Source organism: Miniopterus natalensis, chromosome 6, assembly GCF_054644295.1.
Source record: "Miniopterus natalensis isolate mMinNat1 chromosome 6, mMinNat1.hap1, whole genome shotgun sequence".
In the NCBI taxonomy this organism is placed as follows: domain Eukaryota; kingdom Metazoa; phylum Chordata; class Mammalia; order Chiroptera; family Miniopteridae; genus Miniopterus; species Miniopterus natalensis.
This window is the reverse complement of record NC_142086.1, coordinates 31,810,477-31,832,976: the sequence shown is the minus strand read 5'-3', so window position 1 is coordinate 31,832,976 and position 22,500 is coordinate 31,810,477. Positions and strand designations below refer to the sequence as shown.

General features: G+C 37.8%; 1 protein-coding gene across 1 annotated transcript in view; it reads left to right on the top strand.

Annotated features, from left to right (window-relative positions):
• CBLB (Cbl proto-oncogene B) overlaps nt 1-15,281 on the top strand; it is a 192,615-nt gene extending 177,334 nt beyond the window's left edge. Inside the window, exons 19-20 of the mRNA XM_087818138.1 lie at nt 4,128-4,247; nt 11,666-15,281. Coding sequence (XP_087674264.1) covers nt 4,128-4,247; nt 11,666-11,922 — 377 coding nt within the window. The 3' untranslated portion in view covers nt 11,923-15,281. The remainder of the gene's footprint in view (nt 1-4,127; nt 4,248-11,665) is intronic.
• Nucleotides 15,282-22,500: the final 7,219 nt, after the last annotated feature.

Genomic DNA, 22,500 nt, shown 5'->3' with positions numbered 1-22,500 from the left:
TTTTGAACTCTGTATCTGGTAGGTTGCTTGTCTGCTTTTCATGTAGTACTTTTTCTATAGTTTTGTCCTGTTCTTTTATTTGAGACATGTTTGTGTCCTCATTTTGGCTGACTTCCTGTGCTTGTTTCTATGTATTAGGTAGATCTGCTTCATCGCCTAGTCTTTGCAGTGTGGCCTTATGTGGCTGTTCTGTGGGACCCAGTGGTGCAGTCTCCCTGGTCACCTGAGCTGGTGCTCCAAAGATGTCCCTTGTGTGGGTTGTATGTGCCTTCCTGTTGTAGTTGAGCCTTGGTTACTGTTTTCTTGTTGTTTGTTTTTTTATCCTCACCCAAGGGTATGTTTTTATTGATATTTTTAGAGAGAGAGGAAAGGAGAGAGAGACATTAATCTGAGAGAAAAACGTCAATCAGTTGCCTCCTGTACATGCCCCAAACCTGCAACCTTTTGGTGTAGGGGATGATGCCCCAACCAACGGAGCCACCAGGCCGGGGCTTGTTTACTGTTTTCATGTCAGTGGGTAGGTTTGACCTTCAGGCTGACTGGGTCTGAGGGTGGGCTCTGACTATAGTGGACAAGCTGTTGTGCAGGGGCTGACCCCACAGAGCAGGAGTCACTTTGGTGAGACTCTAGTGTCCGCCAAGTCTGCCCTTCTGGTTTGTCATTTGTGAAGCTGGTTGGTTGGGCTCTGGTGTGGTCTGATACTGGCCACCAAGTGTGTTTGTTCTGAAGCCTCGTGGGTGGGGCTACAGTGCCCCACCCAAGGTTAGGTACATCTACTGATTGTTCCCAGCTTGGGGTCATCTGGTAGGAGCTATAAAGTGACTGATTGGTCTGTGGTTAGTTCCTACTTCTGCTGGCCTTGGAGGTTCTTGAGAGACGCTGTTTTACAAACCAAGACTGGCAGCCACTGGTGGTGGGCACTATGATATGAGCTGAGGCCAGCCGCCCCTTGTGGCCACTTAGTTGAGGCTACATCCCCACCCAAGACTGGCTGCTGCTTATGTCAGGGTTGGGGCTGAGTGCCTAATGGGAGTTACATTGCCAAGTTGAGACTGGTCACTGATGGTGCCTGTCTTGGGGTAGCTTAGCAAGAGGTACTGGGCACACCAAGCAGATACTTACTGCTTGCTTGTTTTTTGCGAACCTTTGGGAGGTTTTAGGAAAGTCTGCAGCATGAGCTGAGGCAGGGGCTTGTGTGGAAGCCACTGGAAGAGGCTGAGCCAGGATGATGGTAGGAGAAGGCAGGGTCTCAGGAAGTCCCCAGGGCGGGCATATAGTGAGCCAGGCTGGCTGGGTAGGGGGAGCACTCCACGGAATTACAGTGGCACGTGCCAGCACTGCCAGCCTCGGAGAGGGCTGGCCCGACCCTGGCCCGACCCCGGCCCTGACGCCAGCCAGTCCGTTTCTCCCCGCGTGTCCCTGGCCCGCCTCAAGCCGCTGCCTCTGCGCTGGGGCCCAGAGTGAGTCCGTTTGCTTTAAGACCTGCAGCACCTCTTCTCCCTCGGATGCAGTCCCAGGCTGGCTTTACAGCCGGGTGTTATGAGGACTCCTCCTCCGAGCACTGGCTGAGGGGCTCAGTATGGGGCTGGGACCCCTTGATCCTCAGGGTCACCTCTGCCGCTGAGATAATCCCTCCTGATTTCTTAATTTCCACCCCATGGGTGTGAGCCCTGCATCTCCACCGCGCCCACCGTCTCCACATGGCTCCTTTGTGTTCTTAGTTAAGGGCTTCTGTTCAGCTAGATTTCAGGTGGTTCTCGGTGATGGCGGTTGTGTAATTTAATTGTAACCTTGATGTGGGAGGAGGCACAGTGTTTACCTACTCTGCCATCTTTACCAGATATCTTTCCCACTTCTTTTACAATTTGCAAATCTTTCACTTATAGTCTTTCCTTAGTTTTTTATAATCTTCAAAATAAGTATTAAATTTTAAATTTAGCATTACATACTATAACTCACAGGCAGTAGTACTTTGCTTTTTAAAACAGATTAATCCCATAATGTTTGTTCTCATTTCTCAAACATTTATTACTATATAATGGTACACTGGCTGTGGTATTTTCAATTTGTATGTTTTAATCCCAAGTGTGGATATAAAATTTTACTGTAATTACTTTTTGAAGGGTTACTTTTAAAAACTTTATTGCTTTTCAATTTTTCCATATCAGGAGACAGTTAATTATTATATTCTGTGTATATCTTTTTTCATTGAAGCACGAATGTTCCAACTTTACAACTTGCTATAAAAGTGTGACAGAACATGGAGTGATTCAGAACTGAACTATAAATATTTTTATTATTTATGGTAATAATATTAGTGTATCTAGTGACTTTTTAAGTGAAATACCATACAACTGTGTATTGAGTCGTCTATTTATGACTCTCCTGTGTATTCAGAATCTAATGTTTAGCCTTAAATAAGTAAATGATTAGAAATAGCATAAGGATATCTGACAAGCCTATAAATTACCCCTAAGGAAATACAAAAACGTGTATGAATTGTAAAAGTAGTCTTTCTTCTAACCTGTTATATCAGTGATGTTTTAGATTGCACAAGAACTGAAAGTAAATTTTATTGAATAAATCTAAATCCTAGGGAAATTTCTAAATTTGTGTAGAAATTACATTTGGTTCCTCTTCCTAATTAAAGATTAACATTTGTTGCATGGAATTTGATTTATCTTCTTAGAACATTTCAGCAGAATTAATGAGGTTGAATCACTGGCTCTTCAAATATTGAAAGCTCAAAACCTAAGACTCATTTTAATCTTGAAATTAATGAAAGCAAGTTAAGTAGCCTTGCTTAAGTCAGAAAGTCTCCAGCAAAGCTGGGGATAATTACTGTACTCAAATAGGAGAAAAAATAATTTAAGGACTTCAACTCTTGCCTTACATTATCTAGTCAAAAATTGATATAAATCATGCATTACCTTCTTAAATAATCAAACTCCTACATATTCTTAATGGAAGTTAAAACAATGAAATATAATTAGGTCCTTAATATTTATAATTTTAGCCTTATGTTAGCAATTCAGATTTCACGGATCTGTCAGTGAAATTCAGGTGTTTGATTTTGAATTTCTGAAAAATCAATCTGTTTGCATTTACTTTTTATACTTAAGAGTAAACACTTATGAAGTCCAAGCTAATTTGCGAGGCAGTGTTCTTGGTACTGCGTGTGTGCTGGGAGAGAAAATTCAAACAGGATAAGATGAGGTCCCTGGCGGACATGAAAGGAAGAAAGGCGAGAGAGAGAAGCGGGCCCGCTATGGAAGAGGTGGCCACCTAAGTTACCAGGGAGCCAGAGATTGCGGAGGAAATATTCCTCCAGGCAGGAAAGGAATCTTCTGTGGATTTAAACCAGTTAAGTTTATGGTCCTAACAATTTGATACAGTAGCATTGACAAAATCTCTTTCTGTCCTTAGTTCCAGTTTATAAATACCATTATGAATAGTAAATTTTGTCTACAGTTTATATTTTTCACTATTTCAAATGCCTCCTCTCTGACTGCCAAGGTAGTAAAAAAAATTAAAAAATCACATATTACTATATGTTCAAACCTTACTAATAGTACAACTTTTAACAATTAAATTTACTATTCAGTGAGCCATTTAACAGTTTTTACGTAGGATGCCCAATGTAGTGTTATTTTAAAAAGTACCTTATATGTACAGATATCACGTACATAAATTCATTTAATCCTCACAAATCCTAAATGTAATGTCCAGTTTATACACTGTCTGCCTGTGAATTAGAGTGATTAACTGATTTCAAATATTCTTATAGCAAAATTCAACATACTTTTTTGTGGGTTTTTTTTATTACTTTTATAAGTTTCTATTCATTGTACAGGAAAAATTGGGAGAGAAAGTAAAAATTAGAAGTTTTAACAACAATTTTACAATCAAATGAGATCTGAGAATATAAATATAAAATTGTCTTTATTATCTAGGAATAAATGGGAAAAGCAGGGTGGCAGATTAAAAATTGTTAATATGAGTCATAAAATAAATTTAAAAAGTAATTTTCCAAAACTGGATCTTTATAGAGACTTTCTAGAATTTTTCTCTTCAGTCAACCAGCAGAGACAGTCATTCTAATCTGAAAATTATCTTTGTTTTTTAAGATCCCTTTTTTGACCCTGCAAGCGGCCAAGTTCCTCTGCCTCCTGCAAGGAGGTTGCCAGGTGAGACCGTCAAAGCCAACAGAACCTCACAGGATTACGATCAGCTTCCTCCGTCCTCAGGTGAGCTGGCTGACCACAGTAGCACTACCTTCCGTTTACGTGGTGCTTTGGGGAGCACCTTTTTATTATATAATTCAAGGAGCACCGCCAGCCTAAGAAAGTATTTTTATCACCTTTGCTGCTTTTAAAGCTTGTATTATGAGAGGAACACCTACAAAATCACCTCATGGAAAATAAGAAAAGCCGTAGTGTCATCTTTGATCAGTTAGTAAAGTGTGTTCTGTGGTGCAAAATTTATTCATTCTCTAACTTTTGTCTTGCCTTACCAGATGAGACAAGGGAGAAATCTCTCCATACACTGTAATGCCACATTCTCTTATTTCTCCATAAAGGACAAAATCTCTTTAGAATTAATATTAGCACCAAACTATAATTTTCATAGCTTATTTAGGGCTACCTTGCAGTGCTCCGCTCCACTGCCGGCCGCAAGTAGAAGAACAGGCCATACTCATATGAACAATATTTTTGTCCAGCTCAAACCTCAGTTCACAGGTTTGTTATTCGTGATAGCCATATACACGGTGTCCCCCAAAATGTACACGCTTTAACAGCTGATAGCTCAGTTTTGAAAATGAAATGTATTTTAATAAACACTGCCTTTATAATTATTCAAAGTGTGTGTATACATTTTGGGGGACACCTTATATTCTGTAACTTCTGAATCAAAATAAGTAATGGCTGATTTGAGAATTACCAACCTAGTTCTTATATGCTTGATGACATGCTTGGGAGATGCTAAAATTCTTCTGTAAGTTTGAACACTTGAATAAAACTCAGGAGAACATAGAAAATTTTACTAGCCTTTTCAAATTTTGGTCCATGCTCTCTTACCTGTTTACTTCTGGTCTTTACAAGGTTTTAGATATACCCCATGGTTAGCCAACAAAGCACTATAGTCAAAAGGGTAGATAGATTTCCAGATCGGTAAAAAAATGTGAAAGTCAAGAACAAGGGGAGACAGTATCTGACAGCCTCTATATAAAAGAAGGAAGCAAATCCCTTAAGGAAATCATGTTAAAATACAACTTAGAGGAGAGGACCATGACTGATTTAAAATAACATATTCAGTAGCACCAACTCTGGATTAAAGAATCATATACTCAAGTTATGGAAAGAGTTGTGGCCAAAATGTTCTATTTTCACAGCTTCTTTACAGTTTTTTTCTTAATATGTGGGTATTGTCAAGCCCAGAGGAAATCATTCACATGTATGATTTCAACTGATAGGAATTCCAATTAGCATTACACTAGAAATTCTAAGGATAAACTTTGAGTCACAAACCTTTTGAAATGTCCCCAAATAGGCATTTACCAGAAGCCTGAACCAGCTTTTACCTGAGTGATAAAATAGGCCTGATTATTACTCTGAGAGCTTCAGCTAGCTGCAACATCAAATATTTCAACCTACTCCCTGAACACTCTTTACAAACAAGGTCAAGCCACAGAAAACACATACTTTTCCCAACAAGATATTTGTTCACAGGGCTCCCAAGCTGTCCACTTGTTAATTTCACACCAGCAGAGGGCCTGGGCTTGCCTCCTGGATTTGGTCTTTTTATCCAAAACTTGAGACTGTATGCTGTGTGCCTTTAAGATTCTAATAGCCCTTATTTTGCAGTAATGTGCTTTTATTAAGGCCTAAGATGACCATTGAGGATTCTGATATAATTGCTACACTGTATAAATTCAATTTCTCTGGTCTTTATGGTGATCTAAATGACTGATCGTGACTTAGTCTTTGCATAGAAATTTTATACATAAATGTTTCTAAAGAATTCAAAACTATGATTTTATTGATGAAGGATGTGTGCATATGTATGTCTGCATATACAAAGAGCCTTCCAAGTGTTTAAGACAGTTACACAAATGTGGGGGAGAGGAGTAAAGCTTTTCAGATGTAACACTTGATATCTAATGATGGTTCATCAGAAATAAGTGGATTTAACCAGTCTGTGTTAAATTCAAATATACCTGTATATGAATGAGGCAAGCATTTTTTGCTAATCTTATTTCTTCACATGGGTACATTATTCACATGGTGTTCATGTCTATTACTAGCTATTTTTGAGTTTTACAAATTTTACAGTTTTCTTTTCTCCTGTTATAAGATAAAATTTGCTACAGTTTGAATGCCATTCTTTAAAAGCCCAGGGAGTCCAACTTGTAGTAAAACAGTCACAATGATGATGTGTCTGTGCTCGTGCTGAGGAAGGGCAGTGTTAGCGCTGGAGATTTTCCATGTTCTTAGTATTTAGAAGGCAGTTCAGAGCAACACTTGAAAATACAAGTAGATTTAATACAAGTTATATGCTGAAATTATCGTAACTGCTAAAAGATCTTATTGCCAAATACACAAAATAAAGGAGGTCTCATTATAAAAGCAATTAATTCCAATACTGCATTTCCTTTACTAGCTTCAAGGAAAAGTAATTGAGTATTGAATGAATTTTATATTAAGACCAAATATTCTATAGTTATCGCCACTAAGATCTCAGTTACTTCACAAAGGATGAAATTGTATATTGTCATTAGTGATGTCTTCAATAAAGATTTTGTTTAGTGTTTCAACAAAGAAAATTGCAGTGTTATAGTTTACACAGTTGGACTACCTGAAGTCTTTTTTCTTATAAATCTAATACCAATGCTCTTTAATAACCATTTAAAAATGGTGTGTTATAACCTTAACTCTCATAATTATCTATTACAGTATATATGAAGATGTTTTATTTTTTTGTAATTTAGTGAAAACTGTATTTAGATGGTGTGTCCATATTGACAGCAATTCAAGTTTATGGTATAGATGAGTTCCAGAATTGATACAAATTAGAATAACTGTCTTAATGATGATTGATGTGTTCAAGATTTCTTTTATGCCTTAATCAGTTAAATTTATATTATTTTTGTCATTCTCAGATATAGTTGAGAAAATAAGTAGTCTAAGGGTCTTGATGTCGGGAGTGTTGTCACTGATAGGCATGTATAAAACAATAGAATTTAAAAACAACAAGAAAAAGTCACTTATAATCCCATCACTAATAATGATTATTGCCATTTTAGAGCATTTCTTTGTTTTTTCCATGCACATGCTCACAGTTGAAATCATACTTAATATGTCAATTCTTCAATTCCATTTAACATAGTTATCATAAGTATAATTTTTAAATAAATGTCATTTTAAATTATGGTATGATGGTCCATCATTTTTATGTATTGTCAAACACTAATATTTTAAAAGTCTAACAAATTCTAACACATTAAGTGCCTTTTCTTTTGTCTAAAATACAGAAACTTGGTGTTGTAGGTATTGTTAAATACGGCTTAACAGAAATAGGAAGTAGGAAAACATACTCATTAATTATGACATTTGCTTGTTAAATACATCTTTCTAAATATTGACTAAAAAAAATCCCACCAAAGTTTAGATAATGAAGGCCCTCTTGTGGCAAAACAGTTGGTAGCCACTGAAGTATACGTACCATCCACTCCCATAGATGTAGACATACAGCAGTGTGTCTCTCATTTTTTTTTAATTTTTTTTTTTTAATCATAGTCCACCTAAGGCCTTTTTAGACCTTTTCCTACTATTCAATTCTGACCCCCTCTACAACAGTGAAAGTTTGCTACCAAAGATATACTGCATAGTTCCATGTACTGTGGCCCTTGGGAGGGCCACAGACCCTTATAGGATCTAAGATTGTTTTTGTCCCTCAAATATGCTTGATGTACAGTAATCATTCAAGGGATTATTCTGATCCTGTTGTCATCAGATTAATTCTCATGCCATCTAGGGCTTTTTAAAAAAATTTTTATGTCTCTTTGCTCTTTTATAGGCTCAGAAATTGAAAATTGAATAAGATTTACCCTTAAACCAGTGCTTCTAAAATCTTTCTCCACACCAAATAGTTAAGTCTAATCAACACATGGAGTAAGGCTCTAACTAAAAGTGGACAGTCACATGCAGGAAATTGCTTCAAAGCCTGTTTAATCTCAAAAATATATGCAAATTTTGCATTTTACTCTTTGGTATACCTGCATTCATTTCAGTATTAAAAACTATTAATCTCACACCCTCGAGTAAAATTGCTGCTCCAGGAAAATGTACTATTTTCCTATTCTTGCACTTATTTTGATATTGTTGCTATTGCTCATGGGACTTAAATGCCTTGAGCATGGACAGCAGCGCTAGAATAAACACATGCCCTCCATAACTGTTCTTAAGGGTGAATCGTTCGGGCACAGAAATTCCCAGAGTTGGTAAGATGCCACCCCGTGCCATGCCCTCCTGAACTCCAGCATAACGCCGTGGGGGATGTGAGGTCGTTTCATCTTCTGTTTCACTGCTCCCTTCTATTACCCACACATTCTGAAGTGAATAAGCACCTGGCGTCTCCCGCTGTTAGACGCTGTGGGGACAGGGAAGGCTGATTCTGAGCTTTGGGAAGAAATGTGTCAAAAGAGGGAGGGATTCATTTTAAGCATTTTGCTCTTAATGATCAACATAGAAATGGTCTGCCTTTTTTAAAAAAAAAACAGCTCCCACTATTCAGGCTGTAAGAGATCTTGCTTAAAATGAAAAGCTTTCTATAGAGTTATGCACTCCCAACAATTCCACGTTTTCACCTCCTTCCAGACCTCTCCCACGTCCCTTAACAACAGCAAGTGCTGTTTTCAGGGGAGCAGTGATCATTATAAATGTGAACTCATTGTCCTGAACATTCCCTTAATTAATTCACATACTACCTGACTGAGAAGGGATAAATAATAACTCTGAAAATGGAGATACACGAGATTTAGAGAGAGAATTATAAAAGTAAATTGCTTAAATCAGAGTTACTCAAAATCTTAGAGGCCACACTGAGTGAGATGCATCTGACCAAAACAGTTGAACAAAAAAATTAAGATACTCAAAACTGAATATAATACAGCGATAAGGAGAAATTTATATATAACAGGTGGCAAAAAGTTGTAACTGAGATTCCATTTTACTTCCATTTGTAGACTCTAATATATGATACGGCTCAACTTCAGGGCACCTGTAAGAGTCTGAAGAGATGTCAGCACTGTTTGGGGGAAACATTTTGAGTTAGGGCAATGATGGCTAGGATTAAGTGAGTTGGGATCTATGAGTTTTGGATTTAAAGGGAAATCTATGTATTGAAAAAATAAATCTTTGCTTCAAGAAGGTTTTATTTTTATTGAAATGTTTTAAAATCTGTCATGATTCCATCGAGAGGGGATCTGAATCATTTTCTCTAGTTGATACTTCCAATATAGTTTGTGTGCAAAAAGAAACAAACCAATTCCAGAATGAGAGGCCTTCACCATTCTTGACTAGAGATTTGATTTCATCGTAGTGCGTATGTGTGTGTGTTTTTCCCTGCTAACTTAGGTTTCCTAAATTCTGCTTAACACTTATTTTTTTCTAAGCAAAGAAAAGCTTTCTCTTAAGTAAAATTAGTCATCTGCATTCCATTGCATTTGGCCAGTATTCATTATAGCAGCCTCACAGAATGGATAGGTTTCCTGGGGTTTTTAATAGGTGCCATCTACCAAGATCAAAGATACATATGTCTATTAAATCTAAAAGCTCTAAATCTTAAGACTTTATTGCCAGTTACCCTATTTGCCGCATCTCTGGTTGCCAGTGTCCGTCCACTTTAGCAGAACATGCATACACATACCTGTTCTTTCCACAGGTGCTTGACATTCATGTGCCCTTCTCAGTATTTTGGACAGAAACAAAATAACAATAGTAGAAAAAAATCTTACAAAATTACCAGCAGAATACAAGGAATTTAGACTTATGTTTAGGTACTTTTCTCAGTTAAATCAGAACAGAGGAGATTTCAATGTATAAATTCTATGGTAATTGATTAAAGGAAGGTTTGCTAGAATTTAATGGTTTTTTGGAAATGATTAGAAGCAAAGTATAATTTATTGTTCATCTCTGCATGACATAATGGAAATACTTAATAGAAAAATAAATGGAATCTCAAAACACAGTAAACAGTGCAGTTTAGCAGACAATAAATATTTTAGATGTTTAGTTACAGCAAGAAAGAACAGACTTAGCAAGAACCAGAAATTAATGTTCTATATATGAGCAGAATTTAATAAGCTTTATCTACCACTATAATTTATTTTTCAAACTGAGTATTATCCTATAAGAAAGAAAAAAATAAAAATCAAGACTGTTATTGAGTTTGGTGTGGAACCAAGTAGTTTCATCCTGGATGCTTTTATGTATGTTCTATAGCTATTGCTAGAATTGTGAATAGGAGTTATATCAGATAATTTTTATGATTTAGATTTTATTATTAAAAATATCTACTTACAGTATCTCCTCAAGCCATTGGGAAATGTGGCCGGACAGGAGGCAGGAGGCGTTTGGGTCCTAGCCTCACCTTCCTCATTCACTTAACTGTGTCCTTGGATTTATCGTTTGGCATTTGTGCATGACCTAAGAGAAAATATATTAAATAAATGTTGATGTCTACATAGTGTTAAATCCACAATGTGTTTCATCACATATGTTTGACAGTTTTTATTGTAATCTTCTTAAAAATCTAGGCATCTGAATTAAAGTGCTGGGTAGAGACATACGGAAATGCATGAACGAGTGTACCTACCCTCTCAAGTTACTAGCTCAGGCCCGGGCGCTCTGTACAGGGGGGGGGCTGTAATTCTCTGTCTCACTAAAACTGCCCTCTACTCATGGGCACCAGCGCCATTTAGTTTAACTCCGAGAAAGTCCTCTCAGCAGGGGACTGACCTGGAGCCGCCCGGCCCCTGCCAGTGTCTCCGCTGGCGTTGCTCTCCCGGCAGAGCCCCGGCAGGAACCTGGGGAACGCGTCCGAGCCGGGCGCTTCTGCTCAGCCGCCTGCCGCGGGGGGCCCGGGGCGCCCCACTTCCGTTCCTTTTCTGCCTGCCATCGGTGAGGCATCGCTGTCTGTTAGCGTCAGTACAAAGCGTTTCTCAGAGCAGTGCCGCTGGGACGTGGGTGGTGGGATGGAGGACAGGTGGGTGTCCTGCAAGGAATGTCTGCGAGCGTGTGACAGTTTCATCTCGTAGAAACTTCCCAAGAAACTCCCTCCACCGCAGCCAAGACGGGCGAGCTGTTTGCCAAAGTGAAAGCCCGTCTTTCACACAGTTTTTTCCTTCTGTAGCTCTTATTTCATAAGGCTTGAAGAGTAATATGTGGAATTGGAAATAAATTTGTGTTAACATCTCACACATTCTACCTCAGTTTTCTAATGTTCAAAATGGGGACAATGTAACCTCCCCTACAGTGGAAAAAACAGAAAAACAGAGACAATGAAAAACAGGTTTTCATATAAAATAATGAGGTCATACTAATGTCATTTTGTCTTTACTTTTGTCTCATTATTTAAATGATTTTGATCTTTAAAACCCACACAGATGGTTCACAAGCACCAGCCAGACCTCCTAAACCGCGGCCCCGCAGGACTGCCCCAGAAATTCACCACAGAAAGCCCCACGGGCCCGAGGCAGCGGAAAACGTGGATGGGAAAATCGCGAAACTCATGGGAGAGGGTTATGCGTTTGAAGAGGTGAAGAGAGCCTTAGAGATCGCCCAGAATAACGTCGAAGTGGCCCGGAGCATCCTCCGAGAATTTGCCTTCCCCCCTCCAGTGTCCCCGCGTCTAAATCTATAGCGGCCAGGACTGCCACCCACGTGAGGAGCAGCTGGCGCATATTCCAGGAGGACGGGAGACGAGCGTGGAACTGAAGGGAGAGGCTGCCCCCGACGTGGCGCCCGGAGGGCTCGGGGCCGCGTCTCAGAGGACGGCTGCTTGCCCAGGGTGGCAGCGGCTGTGCCTTCCTTATTTTTGCTAGCCATACTTTTAAATCAGGGTTGAACTGACAAAAGTAATTTAAAGACGTTTACTTCCCTTGAACTTTGAATCTGTGAAATGCTTTTCCTTGTTTACAAGTTGGCGAAGTTGCAGTTCGTTTTTAGGTTTTTTGTTTGGTTGGTTTTTTTATACTTGTACTGTGTTCTTGACGGACCCTTTGTAGAGCGGTCAGGTCTGCTGTAACATTTTCCACCGACTCCGTTGCTGTCCACACCAAACAGCTAAGTCACATACTCATTTCGATCTCTCCCCTCACAGCCCCACCAATTGCATCTCTCCCATTTACAAGCTGTTTTAAAAGGTTCTGATTTTCAATGTATCAAACTAATGCAAAAAAAAAAAAAAGTGTGGCCTTCACTACTGAGTCTTTTTTTGGAAACCATCGTTGAGGAGAGATGGGGAAAATCTGAATGTATAAAGCATTTTTTTGTCAGTGAACTGCATTTGATAAGGTGTTTTCATATAACATAGAAGAGCTTCCCTTTTTAGTGTAAGTTTTGGGATCTTTAATCTCCTGTATTCTCACCTTTGTCATCCCAGGGGTGTCATGACTATAAAAGCCTAAAATATTAGAAAGCAACTACTGCAGATGTGGGGAAAATACACTTGCACGTGACAGTGCCGTACTGAAGTTATATAACAAGGCCCCCTGATACGTATGCCTGCATTTCCGTGAGGCATGCTGAATAAGGGGCTGTCTCCCTGAAATACATTAACAATTTTCAGATAGAATTACTGCCATACCTCTCCCAAGTGGAGTTCATTTCCTGTTTGAGTGATTACACTCTGGTACATAACAGGTTTAGGAGCCAGTTCATTTTGCAGTGGAAACATTAAATCTTTGATGCACTGCTAAGTGCTAATGCTACTGTGGCAATGTTTGTGTTTTCTGGGTTTGTTGTGTTTTTTTGCATAATTTTCTCTTTGGAATCAAATTACAGTTCATATTAAATTTGTAGATTCATTCATTGCTTCACATAGCTCCATCCAGTCAGGTGAAAGAAATTTGCCTAGTTTTACCTTTTTTGCAAAATGGAGGTTGGTTCTTCAGAAACCGTGTTGATACCTTTAATAACTCTACAAATATTTATTGTGCATCTGTGATGTGCTCGGCACTGTTTTTAAAGCACAAACTGTTGCAAGCCGGTTTCGGTAATAATGTCTAGTTCTTTGTGCTTTTGATGGTGAAAGTCTCTCTGATGGACAAGGTCTGGAAGGCTTCCAGCAAAGCGTCAGATTTTCAGGCAATCTGTTTGACTCTTTCCTAACGAGTAGTGGAGAAATGAGACGAAACCAGGGCTGTGTAAAGCCCACAGAAGGTGTTCTAAATACAGACTGACTGCAGGACTGGGCCTGCTTCTCCCACTCAGTTGACACACACGCAGTGCGATGTAAAAAGATGCTTCTGGTGCTGAGCCGCTCCTGAGGGTGAGGAAGGACACGGCCAGCAGCTGGCAGGTCCCACGGGGAGGCAGGCTGCTGGGGACTTGGAGCGGCCAGGCTCGCTGCGAGGGGAACGGCCCGTACTCCACAGTTTCGCGTCGTGCTGTGAGGTGTTGGAGGAGTCACGGGCCTTGGAGAGTTTGTGCTTGTGTTTTAATATCTTCAGGTGATTCTGAGCCGATTAATGTCCCTGGAAGGGGATTTTGAATTCGCCTTAGATGTTCTTCCTGTGTTAGGTATATGACTGCAGTTTTCTTACACCTTTAAAAATTATACTGGCTAATTCTGCATTGCTTTATGAACTCCATGTTATGTCACCATGGCTTTGCAGTTGTTTTATCAGGTTTCGGATGTCACATTGGAATAGCACTGTAATATTTTGGCTTTTTTATGACTTGCTGATCATAGGTACAGTCTAAAATCTAAGTCACCACTTCGCTGTGATAATATTGTTATGATTAGGGAAAGATGCAAAATGCAAACGTCAGAAAACTACATTCTCAATTTCTTAATAATGTGCAAAAATTTCTAGTGAGAACTAGAAAAGAGACTTATGGCGATATAGTAAATTAGACCAGAAAACTTTTTTTAAATCTATTTTGCAAAGAAAACTTACTAGCCTCCACCAAAATCTCCACATCTTGGATTCAATAGCAACCACTGGTTTTATCATTTAAAAAAATGGACCACAAACCTGTACGGAATGGAATGGAAGGAGGAAACTTTTTACCAAACACTGTCATGAAAAGCCCACTGCGACCTATGAGTTATCACACTCCAAGAAAAATTTTTGAGGAAATAATTAAACCCAAATATTTTTAGTTATAAAAATGACTGTCCATTAATGGTTGGTAATGATCCTGACTTGGTTTCACTGTGATACAAGAAGTTTAGACATTCCTCCCATTTCTCAAGACTTGGTAGTATAATTTTTCAGCCAGTATGCTATATTATCCCTAAAAATTCAAGTAAATCATGGACAGCATTAACCTGCTCTCCCCCAACCCCCAACATGTCCTAGGGTACAAGTATCTATCCTCAATGATAGTGAAGTAAATTAATTTCCATCAACTTTTCCCCCCTCGATGTCTGTAATATCCTGGCCAAATGTTCTGGAATTGGATCAGAGCAGTGCTTATGGTTCACCTGAACTTCCTTCCAAATGATGACCTTGCCCACACTGCAAATAGTCTTAGTAATAAACCCCAAATTGCAACTTCAAAGGGCCCATTTGTTAACATTTCACACACAAGAACACTTGCAAAGATTTCTTCATAATGTGAATTTTTTTTCTTTTTTTTGTTTCAGAAATATTTCCTACAGTTTGGACATTATGTTTCCTCTCGGATTTTCAACTTAAAGCTTTAATTTGCACTGAATTATCCAACCTGGTTAAAATTTTAATTATTTCTCTTAAGCTAACAGATTTGGAAGCAAATTACCGTATGTTTTCAACAATACAGGTACTGCCTGTTAACCTGGAATTTTAGGGCTTCTAGGAAAAGTTTCCAGAAAAAGCAATAGAGTGAAGGGTTTTCTTCCCAGTTACTATTTTATTTTTTAAATGCCTTTTTAAAATTTGTCTAATGTGGCAAAATAGCTGTGTGTTCAATTAATTTATACTGTATTCACCCTTTTCCAATTCCGGTTACTATGTAAACTCAAGTACTTTACCTGTTCTTTTAAGGTATTTTATAAAGTGAATGTTAACTAAATGAAGAGTTGGTATCTTCTTTTCAAATGAACACACACATTTCTCTCAGAGCATTTCTGTGTTGTAATTTTTCTTCTTCATGTTAAGCAAAAGACAGTTAAGAGCTAACTGGAAAAAGTAATGCAAAGTACCCATCCCGTGTCATTTTAAGATATTTGCATCGATAAGCTACTCCCATTTTTTAGAGCTGGAAGTCAAAGCTATATTAGAAGCTCCCAAGTAAGAAATATACATCTGGGAAAGGCTGGAGGACGGCATACCATATAATTGATAATTCCTAATCAACAGTAACCTCTGTTCTCTAATTCTTTATTTTCCTAATCATTGTTACTGGCCAGAATATAGTGGGGAGGGAACAATGGGGATAAAAACAATATGAGTAACTGCTTTTAAATCAAGAACCAAGCCCTGGCCCATGTGACTGTTGGGCATCCACACGTGCACCAAAAGGTTTCTAGTTCATTTCCCATCAGGGCAAAAAACAAATAAAAAATCAAAAAATCATGAACCATAGCAGGATGTTGTAAAAGTAAAATCCCATGCAGAGTAGTGATAATTATACCCTCAAAGCATATACAATTAATGGGAGATACACAGTAGCAAGTAATTCCAATATAATAAGTGCTGTACATGACTTGTCACATTGTAACGGAATTCTAAGCTTACCATCGTGTTTAAGACCTTTTACTGGGCCCTTACTATATGCATGGAACTTAGTATTAAAGCATTTAATCCTTTCAGCCACCATCATGCCTCTTCTAGGGTCTGTGGACAGAAAGCAGGGTGTGATACATCCCTTCTGGAAAGTTTGACAAGTGACAAGGCTGAAGAGCATTTTGTCAGCCTGAGAGAGGAGCTGGGTTGTTGTTGCTAAGAAAGAACTCCAGAAGCAGAGCTTTTCAACTAGGAACAGCACACATGATAAAAATAGTTACTTAGGCAAATGCAAGAAGTAGTGAGGTCTGAAGAGCCCCAGGAGGGTATGTGGTACCCAAAGGGGAAGGACAGTACAAGCCACTCCAATATCCTAAGATCTAGGAACCACAGGATTAGAAAACACTTGCTGGAGGTGAGAGATGACAATAACCATGAAAGTACTCAGTGGCATGAGGGTGTGCCTGACAGGAATTGCCACGTCAGATGACAGTTGGGCAACAGGCTAAAGGAAACTTAATTTTCATGCTGCTTAATATCTATCTTGATTTCCAAGCGAAACTTGGACAGTATTCTTAACTGTCTGTTTCTGCTGCTCTCATTCCTAGTGCCACTACCATCTTTTGGATCTCAATTAGGACTCCCTAGAATTTTAAATTGCCTCTAACTGACCTCCATTGCTCTAGTGAAAGACAGAATGAAGTTTCTGAAATTCAAATCCCAAATTACTCCTCCATCTACAACCCTGAATGGCTTTCTAAGGTAGGGATTCCTTGCCTGCATTCCTCTTGATACATACTTCCCAGCCCCTTCACTTCTGCTGAGCTTACAGCTGCCCAGATGTGCTCTATGTCATTTGCACATGTTAGTCCTTCTGTATCTTTCTTTCCCATATTCCAGCCAGGCCAAGTCTTTTTCTTCAGAGCCTGCCCCCTGGCTCTGTGAAGCATGTCCTACCTTACCCCACAGGTTGACTTGAGCATGGCATCCTTTCTGTTTTTCAGCAGAAAAACATAACACTTCACGTGTGCTTCTGCAATTACTTCATTCCTTAGATGGCCCCAACTAGACTGAATTTCTGTAGTAGAGGAAGATGTCTCCTTTATGTCAGTGTCCCAAGCTCCTAATATTGAGCCCAGGACACAGTACACTGTTTCAAATAAAAATTGCACATTTAAAGAGCAAGTAGTGGAAACCGTCTGGAGTTTGATTTCAGCTCTGCCACCAGCTACCTGTGTGGAACAGCATCCTGCCTCTGACCCTGCTTTCTCCACCCATGGACTAGAACAGGGGTGGTGAACCTTTTTTCTGCCAAGGGCCAGTTGGATATTTATAACATCATTTGTGGGCCACACTGTAGTTCCTACCAAGTGACCCCAAGCCCAGCACAAGCAACACTGGCCTCAGCTCACAATGTAGCTCCAACCACATGGCCACAAGTGGCAGCCAGACTTTGCTTACATCATAGCTCCCACCAAATGGTCCCAAGCCCGACACAACTGGAGACCCACCTTATCCTGCACCAGAGTCCCTTCAAAGAGACTCTGAACCAACATACCAAGTGGCCATCCTTGGATTGTACCAGAGCCCAACCAAAGCAGCTCCACAACCAACGCATCTGACAATGGCCTAAGCTGGTGCCAGCACCCTGCTAAAGCAAATCCCACTATGTGGGGCCAATTCCACTCCACACATCTGCAGTTGTGGCCAGTCCTCACAGTCAGCCTGAGGTCAACCCCATGCACTGACATGACTGCAGCAATCACAGCCCAACTCCAACAGAAGGGCAGGTGAAATCCATATGGGACACCCAAGGTGCACCCAGCTCTGGTAGGGGGAACTCTGCCACCGGGCCCCACAGAACACCTTCTACATCAGACCACTCTTTAAAGACCAGGAGATATAGAGGATCTACCTAATATATAGAAACAAACAAGAAAACAGCCAAAATGGAAGACAGAGAAATATGTTCCAGCTGAAAAAACAGGACAAAACTCCAATAATAATAATAATAACAACAACAACTAAATGAAGAGGAGATAAACAATCTACAAGATACAAAGTTTAAAACAATGATTATAAACATGCTCAATGAACTCAGGAGAAAAACAGATGACTTAGTGAGAGCTTCACCAAAGAGACAGATAATATAAAAAAGAACCAATCAGAGCTGAATACAGTAACTGAAATTAAAATATACACTAGAGGGAATCAAAATAGATTACATGATGCAGAAGAATGAACTGCTGATCTAGAAGACAAGGTACTGGAAATCACCCAATCAGAACAGCAAAAAAATAAATAAATGAGGACGTTTAAGAGACTTATGGGACAATATAAAGTGTGTTAACATATGCATCATAGGTGTCTCAAAAGGAGAAGAAAGAAAGGGCTAGAAAACCTATTTTTAAAAATATTAACTAAAAACTTTCCCACCCTGGCAAGGGAAATAGACCTACAAGTCCAGTAAATACAGAGTCCCAAAAAGATGAACTCAAAGAAGCCCACACCAAGACACATCATAAATAAAATAGCAAAAGTTAAAAAGATGAGGGAGAATCTTAAAAGTGGTATAAGGAAAGAAGTTAGTTACATACAAGGGAGGCGGGGCATAAAACTATCAGCTCACTTTTCAACAGAACTTTGCAGGCCAGAAGGGAATGGCACCATATATTCAAAATGATAAAAGGGAAAAGCCTACAACTAAGATTATTCTAACCCACAAGGTTATCATTCAGCATTGAAGGAGATATAAAGAGTTTCTCAGACAAGCAAAAGTTGAGGTATTAAAATTAAATTGGTATTACAAGAAATGTTAAAGGCAATTCTTTAAGTGGAAAAGTTCAAAACTAAAAATAAGAAAACACAGGAAAAAATTACGCCAATAAAGGCAAACAGTATAAGTCATGGATCAAACAATTATAAAGCTAGTGTGGAGGTTAGAAAAAAAAAAATAGTAAGAGCCTGTGTAAATACAATATATTTAGAGATAGACACACAGAGATGCAAAATATGATTACAAGACATAAATTTGGAAAGATGAGTAAAAAAATGTATTGTTCTTAGAATGTTTGAACATAAGTGACTATAAACTTAATTAGTCTTCCATAAACACAGCTTGGTATATATGAATCTCTTTGTAATCAAAAACTAAAAACCTATAATAGATACACAAAAAATAAAAAAAAGGAATCTAAACAAGTCTTTATAGAAAGTTATCAATATACAACAGAAGGGAGCAAGAAAAGGAGAAAGGAACAGAAAAAAATCCCACAAAAAATATAAACAAAAAATTAATAAAATGGCAATAACTACATGCTTACTAATAATTACTGTAAATGTAAATGGACAAAATATGCCAATCAAAAGATATAAGGTGCTTGAATGAATTTAAAAAAATCCCATACATATGCTGCCTACAAGAGACTTCAAATCAAATGACACACACACATACACTGAATGTTAAGGGTTGAAAAAAGGTATTTCATGCCGATGGAAAAAAATATATGAGGTAGCCATATTTATACCAGACAAAAAGACTTTCAAACAAAGGCTATCACAAGAGACAAAGAGGGGCATTTCATGATGACAAAGGGATCAATTCAACAAGAGTATATAACTCTTGTAAATATTTATGCATACAATGTTGGCACACCTAAATACATAAAAGAGATATTAATAGAAATAGAGAGCAACAGTAGTATAATAAAAGTTGGAAACTTTAACAACCCACTTACATCAATGGACAAATCACCAGACAGAAATCAACAAGGAAACAGTGGCCTTAAATGACACATTAGAGGAGATGGACTTAATAAATATTAAAGAACACTCCACCCCAAAAAGCAGAAAATGCATTCTTTTTAAGTGCACAAAGAGTATTTTTCTAGGACAGACCACATGTTAGGCCACAAAACAAGTCTTAATAAATTTAGGAAGACTGAAATCATAACAAGCATCTTCTCTGATCACAATGTTATGAAACTAGAGATCAATTACAAGAAGAAAAATGGAAAAACATGAACACATGGAGGCTAAACAACATGTTACTAAACAATCAGTATGTTTACAATCAGTATGTTTACAAGGAAGTCAAAGAAGAAATCAAAAGATATTTTTAGACAAATAAAATAGAAACACAATGAGCAAAAATCTACGGGACAGCAAAAGCAAATTTAAGAAGGAAATCCACAGCAATACAGGTCTACCTCAATTAACAGAAAAAAAAATCTCAAATAAACATTCTAATCTTACACCTAAAAGAACCACAAAGAGAAATATAAACAAAGCCCAAAGTCAGTGGAAGGAAGGATAGAATAAGGATCACACCCAAAATCATGAGATAGAGATTTAAAAAAAAACACAACAGAAAAGATCAATGATACTTGATAGTTTTTGAAAAGATAAAGTTGACAAATCTTTAGCCAGACTCATCAAGAAAAATTGGGGAACAGCCCTAAAAACTAAAATAAAAAATGAAAGAGGATAAGTGACAACCAGCATCATGGAAATATAAAGGATTATAAGGAAATGCTACAAACAACTGTATACCAATAAATTGGACAACCTAGAAAAAAAATAAACAACTAGAAATATGTAAGCTTCCAAGACTGAATCAGAAGAAACATAAAATTGGAAGGGTACAAATACTTGTGATAAAATTATATCAATAATCAAAAACTCCCATCAAACAAAGTCCTGGACCAGATGGATTCACAGGTGAATTCTACAAAATATTCAAAGAATAATTAATACCTAGCCTCAAACTATTACACACACACATACAAAAAAAAAAAGATGGAAGAAGAGGGAAAGCTCCCAAACTCATTCTACAAAGCCAGCATTATCCTGATACCCAAACCAGATAAAGGTACTACAAGGAAGGAAATCATAAGCCAATATAAATCTTCAACCAAATAGTAGCAATACAAATTCAGAAATACATTTAAAAAACATACACTATCATCAAGTGGGATTTAGTCCCAAGATGCAATGTTGTGTCCGTATCTGCAAATCAATCAGTGTAATGCACCACATAAACAAAATGAGGGATAAAAATCATATGATCATTTCAATACATACAGAAAAACATTTGACAAAATCCAACATCCATTTATGATAAAATCTCTCAGCAAAGTGGGGATAGAGGGAACATACTTCAACATAATAAAGTCCGTATATGACGAATGCACAGCTAACATCATACAGAATGGTGCAAAGCTGAAAGCTTTATCTCTAAGATTATGAACAAGACTAGGATGCCCACTCTCTCCACTTTTATTCAAAATAGTATTTGAAGTCCTAGCCACAGCAATCAGACAAGAAAAAGAAATAAAAGGCATCCAAGTTGGAAAGGAAGAAGTAAAACTTTAGTCACTATTTGAAGATAACATAATACTATATCTAGAAAACCCTCCAAATTCAACCAAAAATTAGAACTAATAAATGAATTCAGTAAAATTTCAGGATAAAAAACTATTATTCAAAAATCTGCTGCGTTTTCTATGCTAATACTGAACTATCAGACACAGAAATTAAGAAAACAATCCAATTTACTATTGCATCAAAAGGAATAAAATACCTAATAATTAATTCAACCAGGAGGTAAAAGTTCTCAGAAAATTATAAAACATTGATTACAAAAAATTGAAAAAAACACAAATAAATAGGAAGATTTAATCAAATTCATGGACTGGAAAGATTAACATTGTTAAAATGCCCATATTACCCAAAGCAATGTACAAATTCAATGCAATTTCTATCAATATGTCAATGGCATTTTTCACAGAACTAGAACAAATAATCATATAATTTATATGGGACCACAAAAAAACCCAAATAGGAAAAGAAACCTTGAGAAGCAAGAACAAATTGCAGGTATCATCCTACCTGATTTCAAACTATACTACACAAACATAATAATCAAAACAGTATGGTACTGGCACAAAAAATAGACACATTTATCAATGTAACAGAATAGACAGCAGAAAAATAAACCCATGCTAAGATGGTCAGTTAATCTATGATGAATGAAACAGAAATATACAATGTTGGTAAAGACAGTCTCTTCAATAAATGGTGTTGGGAAAACTAGACAGATACATGCGAAAAAATGACACTACACTACTTTCTGGTATCATACACAAAAATAAACTCAAAGTGTATTAAAGGCTTAAATGTGAGACCTGAAACCATAAATCTCCTAGAAGTAAATATAGGCAATAAAATTTGACATTGGTCTTAGCAATATTGTTTTGGTTATATCTCTTGGGTCAAAGGCAAAAGAAAAAAATAAACAAATGGGACTACATCAAACTAAAAAGCTTTTGCAAGTGAAAGAAACATTTATAAAAACAGAAAGTCAACCTACTGAATGGAAAAAAGTATTTGCAATGATATATCTGATAAAGAGTTAATATCCAAAACAGATGAAGAACTCGTATAACTGAACTCAAAAACAGAAAACAACAACAACAAAAAATCTAATCTTATTACAAAATGGGTGAAGTACCTGAATATAAATTTTTCCAAGGAGGACATACAGATGGTCAACAGACACATAAAAA